The 16,534-nt window shown below is 40.1% G+C and overlaps 1 protein-coding gene and 1 pseudogene across 3 annotated transcripts in view; both read right to left on the bottom strand.

Annotated features, from left to right (window-relative positions):
- IQGAP2 (IQ motif containing GTPase activating protein 2) overlaps window positions 1–16,534 on the bottom strand; it is a 299,955-nt gene that overhangs the window by 38,094 nt on the left and 245,327 nt on the right. For all 3 annotated transcript variants that reach the window (XM_059175277.1, XM_059175278.1, XM_059175279.1), the window contains 4 exons: window positions 15,227–15,298; window positions 13,162–13,231; window positions 8,387–8,595; window positions 256–405 (listed from right to left, as the gene is read on the bottom strand). In XM_059175277.1, coding sequence (XP_059031260.1) covers window positions 256–405; window positions 8,387–8,595; window positions 13,162–13,231; window positions 15,227–15,298 — 501 coding nt within the window. The remainder of the gene's footprint in view (window positions 1–255; window positions 406–8,386; window positions 8,596–13,161; window positions 13,232–15,226; window positions 15,299–16,534) is intronic.
- On the bottom strand, window positions 13,581–14,735 carry LOC131832373 (single-stranded DNA-binding protein, mitochondrial-like; annotated as a pseudogene).

The following is a 16,534-nucleotide window of genomic DNA, read 5'->3' as shown; positions in this document are numbered from 1 at the left end:
TTGGTGCATCTCAGTTTTCTCATCTGTAGTATGGGCATAAGAATAATTACAGTTTTCTGAGGGTGGTAGGAAGAATGCAAAGAGATGATATGTGTGAAGCACCCAGAACAGCACTGGGTATTTAGTACTTAGCACTGGGTACATGCTCAAACATGTCAATGACTACAACTTTACATTGGGAAAAGATCCATTATAAACCACCGCCATGGAATATAGTCTTAATCCAAAGCTTTTAGTGAAAGCAACTATTCTTACCTGTAAAAGATAAAACAGCTGCTGGTAGGTTTCTAGTGTTTTTCTCCTCTCTTTACTCAAACTTTTAATTCCCTGGTTGTCAGTGTTATTCAGTATTTGCATTTCTCCCCCTTTTTTCTTATTCAGCTTCGTTCTGTGTGAAATTACATCCTGGAAGGGAATTTATGAAACGATTACTTTTTATTTTGCTGTTTTTTTTTTTTTAATCTCTGCCCTTCACACACACCTTGAAACATGTATGTTGGAAAGATTAATTTTCCACATTTCCCTTAGGAAGAAACAAAGAACAGAGAATGTTAAAGGAAACTCAGCTTGCAGGTGAATTTAGCTTTTGTAATATTTGTTCTCCAAAGCTGTACTTAGCTGTTCTTATGATGTAATGTAGGCATCAATACATTTCAATAGGGAAAGCATTGTCTTTTCAACAGATGATTCTGGGATAAGTGGAAATCTAGATTTACAAGAAAGAAGTCAGACCCCTACCTCACACCATACAGAAAAATTAACTCAAAAGAGATCAAAGAACTGAATGTAGGAGCTAAAACTACTAAATTTTTGAAAGAAAACCTAGGCATATATCTTTGTCCCTTTCGATTAGACAATGGGTTCTTATAGATGACACCAAATGTACTAGTGACAAAAGAAAAAATAAACTGGACTTCATAGAAAGTAAAACTGTTGTGCTTCAAAGGACATTACTAATCAAATAAAAAGACAACCCACAGAAGGGGAGAAAACATTTGCAAATTATACATCAAATGAGGGATATAAAGAACTCTTGCATCTCAAAAATAAAGGTAGCCCAATCAAATATGGCAAAAGATTTGAGTAGACATTTTCCCAATTCATACCTTGCTGATGGGAATGTAAAATGGTATACCCACTTAGAAAACATTTTGGTAGTTCTTCAAAAGTTAAAGATGGACTTAGCATATGACCTAGAAATTCCCCTCTTAGGTATATATCCAAGAGAATGGAGGACCTATGTCCACACAAAAATATGTACATGAATGTTCACAGAATTATTCATAATACCCCAAAAGAGGAAACAACTCCTATGTTCATTAACAGATGAATGAATAGATAAAATGTGGTATATCCATACAATGGAATGTTATTTGTCAATAAAGAGGAATAAAGTACTGACTCAGGCTAAAACATGGGCGAACCTCAAAAACACTACTAGGGCACCTGGGTTGCTCAGTGGGTTAAGCCTCTGCCTTCAGCTCAGATTATGATCTCAGGGTCCAAGGATCAAGTCCCATGTCCGAGTCCATAGTCTCTCATGGTTTTTGGGTTTGAAGCGGCGGGGGGTGGGAGGGTGGGGTACCAGGTGGTGGGTATTAGAGAGGGCACGGATTGCATGGAGCACTGGGTGTGGTGAAAAAAATAATGAATACTGTTATGCCGAAAAAAAAAAAAAAGTCCCATGTCCGGCTCTCTGCTCGGCAGGGATCCTGCTTCCTCCTCTCTCTCTCTCTCTCTCTGGCTGCCTCTCTGCCTACTTGTGATCTCTGTCTGTCAAATAAATCAGTAAAATCTTTTAAAAACAAAAACAAACAAACAAAAAAACACTTTATTAAGAGAAGAAGCCAGTCACAACAGACCACATACTGTGTGATTCCATTCATATGAAATATCCACAACAGGCAAATCTGTTCGGCCAGGAAGTAGATTAATAGTAGATTAATAGTTTCTCTGCTGTAGGGGAGACTAGGTAGTAACTGTTAATGGGTATAGGTCTTATTTTTTTGAAGTGAAATGTTATTCACATGATAAACTCACCAGCTAATTTAAAAACATTTTCTCTCAGGTTTCTTTTTAGGGTGAATGTTCTAGGCCTATGGACGTTATGGTTTCACTATTTTGTGAATATACTAAGAACCACTAAAGTGTATACCTTGAAAGAATGAATTAGATCTTCTCAAAAAATATACAAATATGCAATGCAGCTATTAGAGATAGAAGTGAAAAGAATCCCCTAAATATTTAACAAAGTTAATTAAAATTTTTTTTAAAAAAGAATTTATTTATTTGACAGAGAGAAAGAGAGCACAAGCAGGGGGAGTAACAGGCAGAGGGAGAGGTAGGCTGTCCACTGAGCAGGGAGCCCGATGCGGGACTTGATCCCAGGATGACCCGAGCTGAAGGCAGACGCTTAACTGACTGAGTCACCAGGTGCCCAACAAAGTTTATTTTATCAGTCATGCTCCTTTAACCATTTACAACAGAATCTTTGAAAAGGTGTGGCTGCAAACCTTATTACAAGGTCATTGCAGGCTACTGTGTTCCCTTCAAGTGCATAAAGGACCGTGAATAAGAGCAGGACTCCTAGGTAAGGGTCTACCAAATATTTTTACAGGGACCCACAGTACAAAATACATCTTACATCTTCTGCTGGTAAACACACATGCACGCACACACTCAATATGAAATACTTATCCATACTACTGGGATACACTCTGATATCCTCAATTTGCTTTTATTCTATTCAACTTCTAAAGATTCCTGATGTGACTCATTTAATTGCTTTCATGACCCTTAGTGGCACATTACTCAAATGAACGCCAGTGCTCTAGAATGAGTGTCTCCTCTGCTATATAATGCTGGGTCACTGTCCCACAGAGTAGGTGGCAATAAGGCTGTTTTTCCTAAATCTTCTGTCTGCTTCCTGAGCTCTTAGCCCAGCTTCCACTTGAGGAGTCCATCTGCAGCTAGCATCAGGATGTTCAACCACAGTTCCTGAGGCGGGGCACTCTGGGGATTTCAGACAATACAATGCTTTACTGTGCCTGCATCCCTGGATCACTGGTCCTCTAGAATCCCTGACCCCGGTCTGTCAGATGCCCGAAGGGACCCTTAGTCATTCTGACAACCATATAAGTGCCTGCCACCACTTCCAATTGTCCTTGGGGATGAGAACTACTGTCAGCTTTTGAGTAAAGTTCTAAATCTGCTTGTGTCCTAGCACCCTATTCTCCCATAGTGTGGATTAGTCCATGGGTCAAAAAAAACCTCTTTGGAGTTCTGCTGTAAGATGGTTCCATGTGGTCATACTCATTGTCCTGCGGGTCTATGATTTTACTCTTGTCCATTCTCAGCTTAGAGGGGGGCCACCTGAACTTCATCCCTTCTGTCCTCCTCATTGCTAGTATGCAGAAAGAGGGGGATTTGATTTGTATCTCCATGAACTTTTAAAAAAGGCAGTATTTTCACCTTTACTTCCTAAGCACATGAAAAATTTCAGGAGGAAGAAAGGAAGTGTACCTAAGCATCCGTTAAGGGGAAGTCTGAGTGGGCAGCTATCTGACGTCTTATTGATAAGAAGTCCTAAAACACCACTAGATTAAGTCTGGTTTACAGCATATAGCCCAGCTTTCTTCTCTTCAAGTCACTGGCGAGGCACCGGGCATTCAAGTCTCTCAAATACATGGAGTAAATAGATTATCTTGGTTTTAAATATGCGGCAGACAAAAAAAAAATCTTGCTATTTAACTCCCCCTCCCGTTATTTTCAATGCAGGTGGCTCTGGAAACTGAAGACTTTTCATTTGTTTTGTTCGGCTGTATGTTATGGTTTTTGACATACCGAGGAGAGAAGAGAGAAGAGGGGGCCGGAGTGGCAAGCAAGCTCGGGGGCAAAACTAAATTTCTCTCCATTAGAAGAGAGAGACATTTGGTGAGGCCAGGACATGGAGAATAATCCAGGACGGGAGCTGAGCAGCAGATGCTGAGCCCTGGAGGGGAGAGGGTGGGGGGAGCTAACAGCTGGACAGACGGAACACAGTGGTACGGGTCATGGCAGGAAGCCCATCTTCCTTCTTCCCTGAAATTGTGTCTTGCTTAAGACTGCTCTTGTGTCAACAGAAGTTTTCTTTGCAAAGCTTAAAGAAGGAGCTAAAGGCCAACCAGGGCGGGGTTCCAAACGCATATGCTTTTCGCTAATGGAAATGTAATGTCCTTTATTCTTACCAATAAATCTTGAACATGGGAAGAACAGCGGTTTGAAGGAGCAACAGTATTTAACTTGTTCATGATACTCCCTCATTTTGATGTTGCTCTGATGGCCACCATTTTGTCCCCCTTCTCTGATCATAGGATACCTGCGTGCAGGTCATAGGATGTAATATGAAAATTTTTATAGAAGGTGTAGAGTAGTACAAAGAGTTTGGGATTTGGAGACATGAAAGTAGGGGTACCTACAGAGCCTGGCTTTCCCTGGGTTTTAGCTAGCTCTGGCTTACACGTCTGCACTCCTATTATACACCACATCCATCAATGAGTATTTCAGGGGTTCAAGATTCCTTTTATTTCTCTTTTTTTCTTTTTAAAAAGATTTGTTTACAGGGCGCCTGGTTGGCTCAGTGGGTTAAGCCTCTGCCTTCGGCTCAGGTCATGATCTCGGGGTCCTGGGATCAAGTCCTGCATCGGGCTCTCCGCTCAACCTGCTTCTACCTCTCTCTCTCTCTCTGCCTGCCTCTCTGCCTACTTGTGATCTCTCTCTGTCAAATAAATAAATAAAATATTTTTTAAAAAAAGATTTGTTTACTTATTTTAGAGAGAGAGCGAGCACACACTTCTGTGAGTGGAGAGAGGGGCGGTGGGAGAGGAAGAGAGGGGATCTCAAGTAGTCTCCCCTCCTAGCATGGAGTTGGATATAGGGCTCGACCTCACAATCCTGCAATCATGACATGAGCCAAAATCAAGAGCTGGATCACCCAGGTGCCCCAAGATTACTTTCATTTTCCATTCAGATTTTCTTTCAGGCTAGTTTGAATTTTCAACTCCCTTCCTCCCTACTTCTCCAAGAAACTTCTACCTCAGTTGCTTTGTTTCCATCTCTAAGCCTTTTTCTTTTGCCTAAAACCAATGTTAGTCGTTTCATTCACCCACTGACTTTCTGTGATTTCTAGGAGGAATGCCAATTGCCAATTTTACTATTTATTTATTTATTTATTACCTTTTATTTATTATTATTTATTACTGATTGATTGATTGTAAGGTGTACGCCCAACATGGGACTTGAATGCATGACCTCAAGATCGAGAGTTGCGCGCTCTACCAGCTGAGCCAGCCAGGCGAGGAACATCAATTTTAGAAAAATTTTAGAGAGCTGGAGTTCTTCCTTATAGATCAAGCTACTTCCTCTTTCCTCATTAAACACATGCTCAGTATGTATGTATGTATGTGTGTATGTATTTAAACAATTTTATTTATTTACTTGACAGAAAGAAAGAGCACAAGCAGGGGAGCTACAGGCAGAGGGAGACAGAGCAGGAGACTTCCTGACCAGCAGAGAGCACAACCGGGGCTTGATTCCAGACCCCAGGATCATGAAATAAGCAAGCTGGAGGCTGATGCTTAACAGACTGAGCCACCCAGGCACCCCAATATGCTTGGTATTTAGGGAAAAAAAAGATTCAAGAAGTTCAATTTCACCAGCCTCCCGAAGAAAAATCACTTTTTCTAGCTTTAAATAAATAAATAAATACACACACACACACACACACACACACACACACACACACGTATGTGTATATATATATTTCACAACAAATGAAATTTACTGCTTTAAGTACTACTATCTTTGCTCTTGTATTGCAAACTTGTATTGCAAACTTTAGACCATATTTAAAACCTTAAATGTTCTTTGAAAACATTATTTTTAGTGGCTATGTAACCTACATGTTCAACTAATTCTGTTGTTCTCTGCTTATTGTTTTTGTGTTTGGGTTTTTTTCACTTTTTCACTACTATAAAGCTTCACCTATACTATTCTTACCATTGGACTAAAAATGTGACTATTGGTAATAACAGTAAAGACCATATGCTTAATAATCATTAGCTTAATTTCCAATAAGTAATCAATATTTGGAATTTGAAAACATAAGTTGAAAAATCACGTCTGCAAAATAAGTCAATCTGAGAAAGACAACTATCATATGATCTTCCTGATACGAGGAAGTAGAGATGCAACATGGGGGGTTAAGGGGGTAGGAGAAGAATAAATGAAACAAGATGGGATTGGGAGGGAGACAAACCATAAGTGACTCTTAATCTCACAAAACAAACTGAGGGTTGCTGGGGGGAGGGGAGTTGGGAGAAGGGGGTGGGGTTATGGACATTGGGGAGGGTAGGTGCTATGATGAGTGCTATGAAGTGTGTAAACCTGGCGATTCACAGACCTGTACCCCTGGGGATAAAAATATATTATATGTTTATAAAAAATAAAAAATTAAAAAAAAATCACGTCTGTTTCACAATGCTATCAATTGGGAATACTTTTAAAAAATCTTCAACAGTCTTCAGGACCTGAAAATTTGCCACAATTTCATTTTCCTCATGAATAACAAGCTACATGTTACGTCTACTATTCAGTGTTTTGCAACAGCCTTTATTTTAAAAGGCAAGGCATTTCCTGTTTACAACTTTATGGGAGGAGGGTAAAACAGAAGTGGAAGGCTTTAAAAGGAATTTTCTGAAGGACCTTCTGGAATATATTATACTTTACAAATTCTCATGTTTGTCAAATAATACACTTTTTTTTTTAAAGGAGAAAAGTACTATTTTTCTGGATGAAATAATGAAAACAGACTTAAGACAAAACATTTAAATTGTGCTTTTCTTAATAGTTAGAAAAGATCATCATTTCCTATTTTATAAATTGCTCCATTTTCTTCATTTTCTCTGCACTCACTATTTCTCTGCAAGGGCCAGAGACAAGAGTGCGGCATTCACGTCCACTACTCTGCTGGCCTCCTGAGATGCTCATTTCCCAGGTTTCCAGAACCACAGACTCAAGTTAGTGGCAGCTGGCACTCTGTGTTTCACTCATGATAGCTTTCTCAGAGTCTCCAGGAAGTCAGCTTCCCATTCCCCTCCCAACCTACCTGTTTTCTAAAAATTGACGTGGCACTGGAACCGGGGCATGGAGAGAACTCTTACCCTACAAGTCTCCTTTCTTAGGTAAAAATGATAGTTTTCACATGGTTTGAGAGAGCTCTGAAATGAGCACAGATACAAAACTATAGCATTATTTACTTAGAGGCTGTTTTGGGGGCAGTCCACTCTGTAGGGGCCATTTTGGAAATGTGTAAAGGTGTCTTTTTTTTTTTTTTTAAGATTGCATTTTTTTTATTTGGGGAGAGAGAGAGAGAGTGTGAGTGGGGGGAGGGGCAAAGGGAGGGAGAGAGAGAGAATCTCAGGCAGATGCTGTGTTAAGTGCCAAGCCCAGCGTAGGGCTTGACCGCAATGACCCTGAGATCATGACCTGAGCTGAAATCAAGAGTCGAATCTCCAAATGCCTGAGCCACAAGATGCCCCGTAAAGGTATTTTTTAAAAAACATCCTAACAATTAGAAGGTACTACTGGTTTCTAGTGGGTGGGGACTGGGATGCTCTGCTATCCTGCAATCTGTAGGGCATTCCTGCGTAACTTCTCCACATTTTGCATGGCTGGATTTGTCAACGTCCTGGTGGTCATTCTGGTATGTCAAAATTCTGTGATTATTTGAGCCTAAAAACTAGCTGTTTTAGATATAACCAAAATACATTTCCTCCCAATTTTAATATACACTGACTTTTCTAGGACTGCAGTTCGGTGGGGGAGATCAATGTGCTTATTCTGAACTTAACAAAGAGTTGTTTTCCATTCTGGGAAGTGAAATCACAGACAGTCCCCGCCCCCCCTCACTGGCATTGGTCTCATCTGTGACTATTCATACTCCGTTAAGTTTGTGGTTACTCTGGGAAGAGGCCCAAGCCTCAGGCAACTTGATCACATCTTCTAATGGCACCGGGCCCATGTACTTTCATGTTGCAAACCATGTTTTTATTATCGATTGCTTTTTTATATTCATGGAAAGGCCTCAGTCTCATTATGAAGGTACATATGTAAGTAGGCTTTGTTTCCTATAAATTTCATTTCAGAATGGCAAAGAAATATTACAAAATATATTAAAAGGGCAGGGTCCTAAAATTTTGCAGGTTTGAGAACCATGAGAAAAATGGTCGGTGAATTTGGACAACACATTCTGGATTCCTAATAAGTTTAGCTGGACAAAGATGTTATGGGCAAATACACATGCTCCTTCTCTCTTCTGGGAGCCAAGGGCCCCACAGATCGCACTGACCTCCAGTGTTATCCTGTTCTTCACCAGGAGCCCAATCTTGATGTCCATCAAGTTCAGGTCTTTCTCGAGCTGTTGATTGGCTCGGATCTTGGTCACCACTTCTTCCCTTAACCGTGCGACCTCCAGTTCCTCCTGAAAATCCAAGTTACTTTGGTCCAGTAGGTGTACAAATTTTCGGATTACTGTTAATGGTGGGTTTTCAGAGCCAACTGTGGGGAAAGAAGAGGCATGCTTTCATTAGGCATGGTTGGAACTATCATCAATAGGAGAAGAATCAGGTACTTCACTAAAACATTATGATAAAAATATGGCAATGGAAGTACTTGGTCACTATAATGACTTGTTCTGCCCATGTCAAGTCTGGATAGGGAAACTGATCTTATAAATAACCGCATACCACCAATGCCATCTGGTCTGTCTTCTCATTATCTAATACTCATTTATCAGCCTTCTTCCACACTGCTTCCAGGACTCTCCCACTGAGAAGACAGTTCTACCTATCTGCGCCTTATTGATGAGGATGATGAGGATCGTGAGAAGGTATGTTAACTAAATTATCTCTGAGACCCTGTGGATGAACCAGATAAGATACTCCTGTTCTTGCTAGAACAAACAGGAAGTGGCTTCTCTCAGCCCAAAATACCACGAGGGAGCGAGCAGGAATTAGGTGAAAGTTCAATTAGAAAAAGTCTACGCAGCGAGTAGAACTGTAAGACCAAACAGGAGCTAATGGAATGACAAGTGGAACGCAAATTCTATGTGGCACAAATTAAAGGGTTTTAGTGGGGCACCTGGGTGGCTCAGTCAGTTAAGCATCTGCCTTTGGTTCAGGTCATGATCCTGGGGTCCTGGGATTGAGTCCTGCATCGCGCTTCCTGCTTGGCCCTCCACCCCCCCAATTTGTATTCCTCTTCTCGCTCTCTCTGTCAAATAAATAAATAAAATCTTTAAAAAAAAAAAGCATCTTAGAAATTGAAATTTGGTCCTTGTCCTTTCAGCACAGACCAAAGGAGGGCACTGAGAGGCTGGGAGATCAGCCTCAGCTGTTGAGAGGGGGGTCTACATTCTAAAGGCGTTTTCTCTCAGTGTTTTGAAACTTAACTATGCTTTAATTCCATGGCATGCTGTCTCCACAAAAAATACAGTTGTTAAAGAGTTTAGTGAACACTGAGTCAACTGTAAGAATAAACGATGCGGACCCTCAGTGATGAATGATGACACACAGCAGCGCAAAGATGACTTGAAAAAGCTCAGCCCCATTGTGGCAACTTCCGTCACCATCCTCTTCATTACACTGAGACCCTACCCTATCTTCTTTCTACTTCCACCTTGATTCTGTGCTGTTTTGATATTCAAGAAATGAGAAGAGTTAAGACAACCACACAAAGAACTAACAGCAAGAACCCCACATGGAAAACCAAGTCTAGGGGCATCGGTATTTGTATTTTGCCACTGCTGATGAGCTTTATTGCAGAAATTACTTCGGCTCTTGGGACCCTTCTTTTCCTGATCACTGAAGCACATGTGAATTTATCATCTACTATTTCCAACAATGATGTTGCTAATGACATGGCCATTTTAGAAAAAGCCAGAGCGATGTTCCAGAGCTCACATATGTAGCTAAGCTGCGAGGACACGAGCCAGCTCACCTGGTCTCCAATTCTTTCTGCTCCTAAGGACTGCTTATTTCTGTATGTGCCAATAAACATGTTAGAAACAAATTAGTATTCCAGCTTTAGTAATTATTACAGCCCAAATTTAATATTTCTTCTGTCAGCAGAAGCCCTATGACATCTTCAGGCTCAGAATCACTTTGGGATATCTGAATTTCAGAGAATCACCTAACTTGACAGTCATCACTGGGAAGTGGGCTACATCACAGTTGCAATAACCAACAAGCCTAAAGAACTCAATTTCTTTCCAGAAGGAATGGGTGAAAATTGATGATGACAGACCAATAAAAGTGAATTTCTTTTTTCAGATTAAAAATGCCTTAGTCTTTGGGTGCCTAGATGGCTCAGTTGGTTAAGTGTCTGTCTTTGGCTCAGGTCATGATCTCAGAATCCTGGGACTGAGCCCCATGTTTGCTCCCTGATCAGTGGGGAGCCTGCTTCTCCCCCCACTCCCGCTCATACTCTCTATCTCTCATATAAATAAATAATACCTTTAAAAAAATGCCTTAGTCTTATAAAGATGCTAAATTGAGAAAGAAATGAAAAGTTATGTTTCAGTTACCACAGAACCACCCTGTTTGCTAAAGCCCAGTGCAGCCGAGATCTAACTTACTCACAAACATAATTTCTATCTACCTTCTATGCTTTAACATAAAATCACCTGGATTTTTAAACTGGAATTTCTTTTGACTTTGAAATTTAAAAAATATGTAAAGGGGTGCCTGGTGGTTCAGTTTGTTAAGCATCTGATTCTTGATTTTGGCTCAGGTCATGATCTCAAGCCCTGCATCAGGCTCGGTGCTCAGCAAAGAGTCTGCTTGAGATTCTCTCTCTCCATCTCCTCTTCCCCTCCTCCTCTCATGCTCTTTCTCTCTCAAGTAAATAAATGACAATTAAAAGAAAATGTAAGCAAGTGAAAAGCATCCCTACAACTGACCACAAAAACATGTTACCTAGAATGAAATGAAAAGCAGCCTGTGTTCAGCTGGAAAATTTATTCTTGAAATGTCTTTCATGAGCAAGGGCAGTAGCAAACCTGTTTTAGTATGTTGGGGCTCAGAAAACAAAAATCCCTATTTAGGCTTCTTGGAAAACACTTAAAGGTATCCACCAGCTGAGAGATGAATCTCATGAATTCGACAATGGAGAAGTGTGGCCCTGCAAAGACTAGTTGGCCTTCCCTTACTTAGCTTGCAGAGGGAATTCTGGAATCCAGCAGAATGATGTGTTACCCAATACATTCTACAGGCTGGAAGCAGAACTTGCTCTCTAAATCTTTCTGAGGCTTTTTCTTAACAAGTACCAAGGAAGACCTTTCTTGAGCCGTATACTTCACCCCAGAACTCAGATGGACTTTAGGCGAAAAGGGTACCAGTTAAACTATTTCCTTGGCACTGTGCTCACTATAGTACTCAAATTTGCTTCCTCCAAAAAATAAAAATGAGGGGCATCTGAGAGGCTCAGTGGGTTAAGCCTCTGCTTTCAGCTCGGGTCGTGATCTCAGGGTCCTGGGATCGAGCCCCGTATCTGGCTTTCTGCTCAGCAGAGAGCCTGCTTCCCCCTCTCTCTCTGCCTGCCTCTCTGCCTCCTTGTGATCTCTCTCTCTCTCTGTCAAATAGATAAATAAAATCTTTTAAAAAAAATAAATAAAAATGAGAAGGAAGGCAGAGGGAGACACAGCACAGTGGCCATCTTCACAACTAAGATGCCAAGTCATGATTTTTTAATTTTTTTACCCTCTTAAAACTAATTCAGAATAACTTGACCAAAAGATGTAAAGAGTTTGTGCAATACTAGTAGGCTTATCAGCAGGTTCTTAATCTATCACATGTTCTTGTGATAGTAAGAATGTTAAAAATTCAGCATATTAAAAAAGATCTTCTCTATGTAAAGAACAGAACATACGCAATGTTGGGATTATAAATAGTACAAAATGTCAATGCTATTTCTGGGTGATTTTTATTTTATTTTGCTCTTTTAACATTTTCTACAAATGGCATGTCGTATTATAATAAAACATTTTAAAAACTATAAGGACCATGGAAAGTTGAGAATGAAATTATAGGAAGATGTTTATGGTCATCGTCAGGAGATAAGCTTTTCCTTTTCTTATTCATATTTTTTCCTTCTTACTCTTGTTTCCAAAATTTCTGACGTGAACATGTTTTATTCTTACAATGAGGGGAAAAAATCGTAGGCCAACAAAAAAAAAACACTAAACAGTTTCGAATAAAAGCTTATCTTCTGGCTCTTTAGCATTGGATTTCTGACTCTAGCTCAAATGTAATATAGAAATATCGGCATTTATGCCAACTCCTTTCTTTCTGAAGAAATCATATCCACTCTATGGATATGATTGGATATAGATATCCAATATGGATATGGATAGATATCCACTCTATGGATATACTCTACCTACCACTTCCGCTTACAACAGGAAGGCCCACTTCCTGCCATCAACATTCCTTTGTGCACCGGTTCAGAACCTGGGGTCTGAGATGGTCAAAATCTACTGAAAACAATGGACAACTTCTATTCCTGGAGCAGTCTCTTGTTTTTGTTTTTGCCTCGTTTAAAAAGAATCCATACTTTGTTGCAGAGTATAGATGATCCCCAGCTAGTGATGGCTTGACTTAGGACGCTTTTGACTTCATGATGGTGCAAATGCCACACATATTCAAAAGGAAAGTACTCTGAATTTTGAATTTGCAGCTTTTCCCAGGCTAATACCATGCTATAGGATGCTCCCTTGGGATGCTGGATAGCAGGAGTGATCCACAGCTCCCTGCCAGCCACATGATCATGAGGGTAAATGACCCATATACTTACCACCATTCTGTTCTCCACTTGAAGTGTGGTATTCACTAAATAACACGAGCTATTCAACTCTTTACTATAAAATTGGCTTTGTGTTAGATCATTTGTCCAACCATAGGCTAATTTAAGTGCTCTGAGCACATTTAAGGCAGGCCAGGCTAAACAATGATGTTCCATCGATTAGATGTGTCAAATGCATTTTCAACGTAGGATATTGGCAACTTGTGATGGGCTTACTAGGAAGAACCCCATCATTAGTGGAGGAAGATCTGTACTTCCACTTACCCAATGTTTTGTAGTCATCTCTAGCTTTGTTTGCTCTCAGTAGTGACTGTATTTTCACAATTTCATTTTTCTGCAAAAGAATGAGACCAGTCATGATCTTCCTAAGGTCCATCTATTCTATGATTATAAAATTCAGAACTACCCAAGAACTGAGAGTATTTAAGAATGGACACTACTTAGGAGCACCTCACTGGCTCAGGTGGTAGAGCACATGACTTTTGATATCAGGGTTTTAAGTTCGAGCCCCATCTTGAGTGTAGAGATTACTTAATTTTTTTTCATTTTATATAAAAGAATATTTTAATTTTTGTCCTTAGGAACTATGAGGACTGTACATGATTTGGATATGAGACTACAAAACAATGGCCAAAGAAGAACCATACACTCTATGACTTGTCTTTGGTCAGGTCACTCAGAATTTTCTTTTAACTAATTAATTTATTTTAGAGAGCTATAGATAGAATAGATGGGGATGGGCAAAGATAGAGAGAGAGAGAAAGAGAGGGAGAGAAAACCACAAGCAGACGCCCTGCTGAACATGGAGACCAACACGGGGCTTGATCCCACCACACTGAGATCATGCCTGAACTGTAATCAAGAGTCAGACGCTCAACCAATTGAGCTGCTCAGGTGCTCCTGGTCACTCAGAATTATGTTATGAGCTACGACTGCTGTTGCTTGTCACCTCATGTTATTTTCATCTGTCCATTCATAAATTCGGGACCCCTTTCACATAAATTCGGAACCCCTTTTCCACATCGTGATAGACCATATCTCCGATGCCTGGTTGGAATACTGATATTCTGTGCCATGTTGTCTTCTTACTGATATCACCCTTTTGGTATGCTTCATTCTCCCCTGACCACCACATCTCATTCATTGCTAGAAAAGATACTGTGATTGGGTTTTCCCCTCCCACCCGTCTCATGACGGGAGTCCTGACCCACTCACCCAAGTAGCTGCACATGGTTCAGAGATCTCTCAAGAACCAAGTTGCTCACTATTTCAGACTCACATCTTACAAACTGATGAAATGCCTCTAATACAGGTCTCTGAGATATGCCTTCTACTGGCTTTTCTTGTAAGTTAGTCTTTGTTTTTTTTCCTACTGAAGGACTTAAGGCTCTCTCCCTTCCTCACCTGACACTCTCAAAAATAAAATCGTTTTTTTCTTTAAGAATGAAAACCATTTAGAACTGACAATAGTTAGATGAAATGTATTCAATGTTTATTTTTTGCATATTCTTTGCAGAGAAAAGGTCAGGTAAGTCAGCTAAAAGTATTGACAAGATTGTATGGCACTGTTTATAAAGAGATCTAAAAGGGAAGAGAATTTTAGCCCCAAATTTAGATGATTCAGCCCATGTTCACTTATCTATTCTTTAAAAGATCCTGAAAAAATTCTTCCTGTGGGCTTCTATTTAAGTTTTTCAGTCACCAGTTAGAAAAACTTTACAAGTAGTGTTGGAAAATACTCATCTGGAATCTTTTCTCTTTGGCATTACTAGCCCACATCTGTTTCTTCTCACACATTTCCTATGCAGTCCTGACTAGTAAAGTCTCACTCTGAACATGAGTTCTGAATAAAAAAAAGTAAGCCTCCAAATATTATCACATTGAGTTTTTAAGACCTGTTGTTTCCTCCTACTGTTCATTTCCACCATTTACCTTTGGAATTAAAAACAAAACATAAGGTTACTGGTGTATAGATTCCAACTATCCATCCAACTAAATGACACTAGTGTTTTAGACACTGAGCCAAAGACAGCTGGGCAGACATGAAAACATCAACCTCATCAAAAGCTCTGGTATGTCTTAGGACAAAACGAAGCAAGTGCATGAAGACATTTCATTTTCTCTTCCTGAACTGACAAGATAGCTATTTAATACAAAGACGACACAGGAACACTATGCAGCCAGCATATACAATATGCCAAAAGCCTTCTACTTGGGTTCTCTTCTGAAAACATTTCCACCATTTACTAGAAATCATTCAATGAGAACATTCAACAAAGCATTCATTCAGTTCATTCTCAGCGGGGGGAAATCCACTTGTGTGTCTTACATGATCTCTGAAATACTGCAGTCGTGCAAGGTAATTCCTCCGTGCGACTACCATCCGAAACCAGGACTGAATCTAAAAGAGTTAAATGGAGAAATCAAGGCAGTTATTAAACAACCTTTAATATTTTTTCACGCAGTCTTTCTAAAGATAATATTGATATTTTGATAAAAAAAAGAAAAAGTGAACAGCCCACCAAATAATTAACGTCCTACGCATTATCTTCATCTCCTACTCCTCTTGTTACATTTTTCCTAGGGTTTTGAAGCGTTTTATACCTTATGGTATGGAAAGTAATGTAGCTTTGTACCATTTTGCTTTCATCTTAGGAAATAAAAACCAAGAGGGTAAGGGATTTTGCTGAGAGCTGGAGCAGGTCAGAGAATCAAAAGACAAGTCCAGGATTTCTTCCAACATCCTTTAACAGCATCCAGGATCCTTTAGGTCTTTATAGGAAAGCACATCCCGACTTCTGAGGGACAAGGTGGGACCTACAGTTTTCTGATACAACACAGGCTTGTGCTCCATGGCAAGCAGAACATATTACCAAGGAGCACAATGGAACTAGATGATGTCATTCTCTGCCTTCACAGTTTCAAAGGTCTTTTGAATTAATCTCATTTGATTTCAATCTCTGCTATTCCAATTCTCACCTGGATTTCCACATTGTCTAAAAGTTCATTTCTCAGCTGTCCTCTGTTTTTTAGCACTGGGCAGTGGGCACCCCAGTGTCTTTTCTTTTTCTAAACTCAGGGCTGTCAGCCTGGGTGGAGAGCTGGGTTAGACCTACTCACCCCCCACATGCAGGTCCTAACTTAGTTCTACTTTTTCTTGTCACTGGTTTTGTATTTGCCTAACAACTAAGGTTCTGTACTGTTAAGTTTTGTAAATGTTATTAATGAATATGGTTAAGAGAGATGTGAAATAACAGTGTTTTCCCCAAAGCCAAAATAATCAATTTGGAGTTCCTAGAGAAAGAGCATTTATAGGTTTTGAAATACTTGCACATTGATTCTCAAAACTATAGAAAGGACCTGAGCCAGGTACAGTGTTTTAACAGACTTGAAGATGATCAGCTGAGTAATGGACATGGGACTCAAACCCATGACATAATTCATATGTCAAGACTCCTATGTACTCTTTCCATAATCTGCCTTCCAAGAGTAAAACTAAAATGAAGAGAAAGGTTTAAGTCAAGCACTTGAGGGCCACCTGGGTGGCTCAGTGGGTTAAGCCTCTACCTTCAGCCCAGGTAAGGATCTCACGGTTCTGAGATCGAGCCCCACATCTGGGCTCTCTGCTCAGCAGGGA

Source organism: Mustela lutreola, chromosome 5 (genome assembly GCF_030435805.1).
Source record: "Mustela lutreola isolate mMusLut2 chromosome 5, mMusLut2.pri, whole genome shotgun sequence".
Lineage (NCBI taxonomy): Eukaryota > Metazoa > Chordata > Mammalia > Carnivora > Mustelidae > Mustela > Mustela lutreola.
The sequence above is the reverse complement of the archived record's forward strand: the minus strand, read 5'-3'. Positions and strand labels throughout refer to the sequence as shown.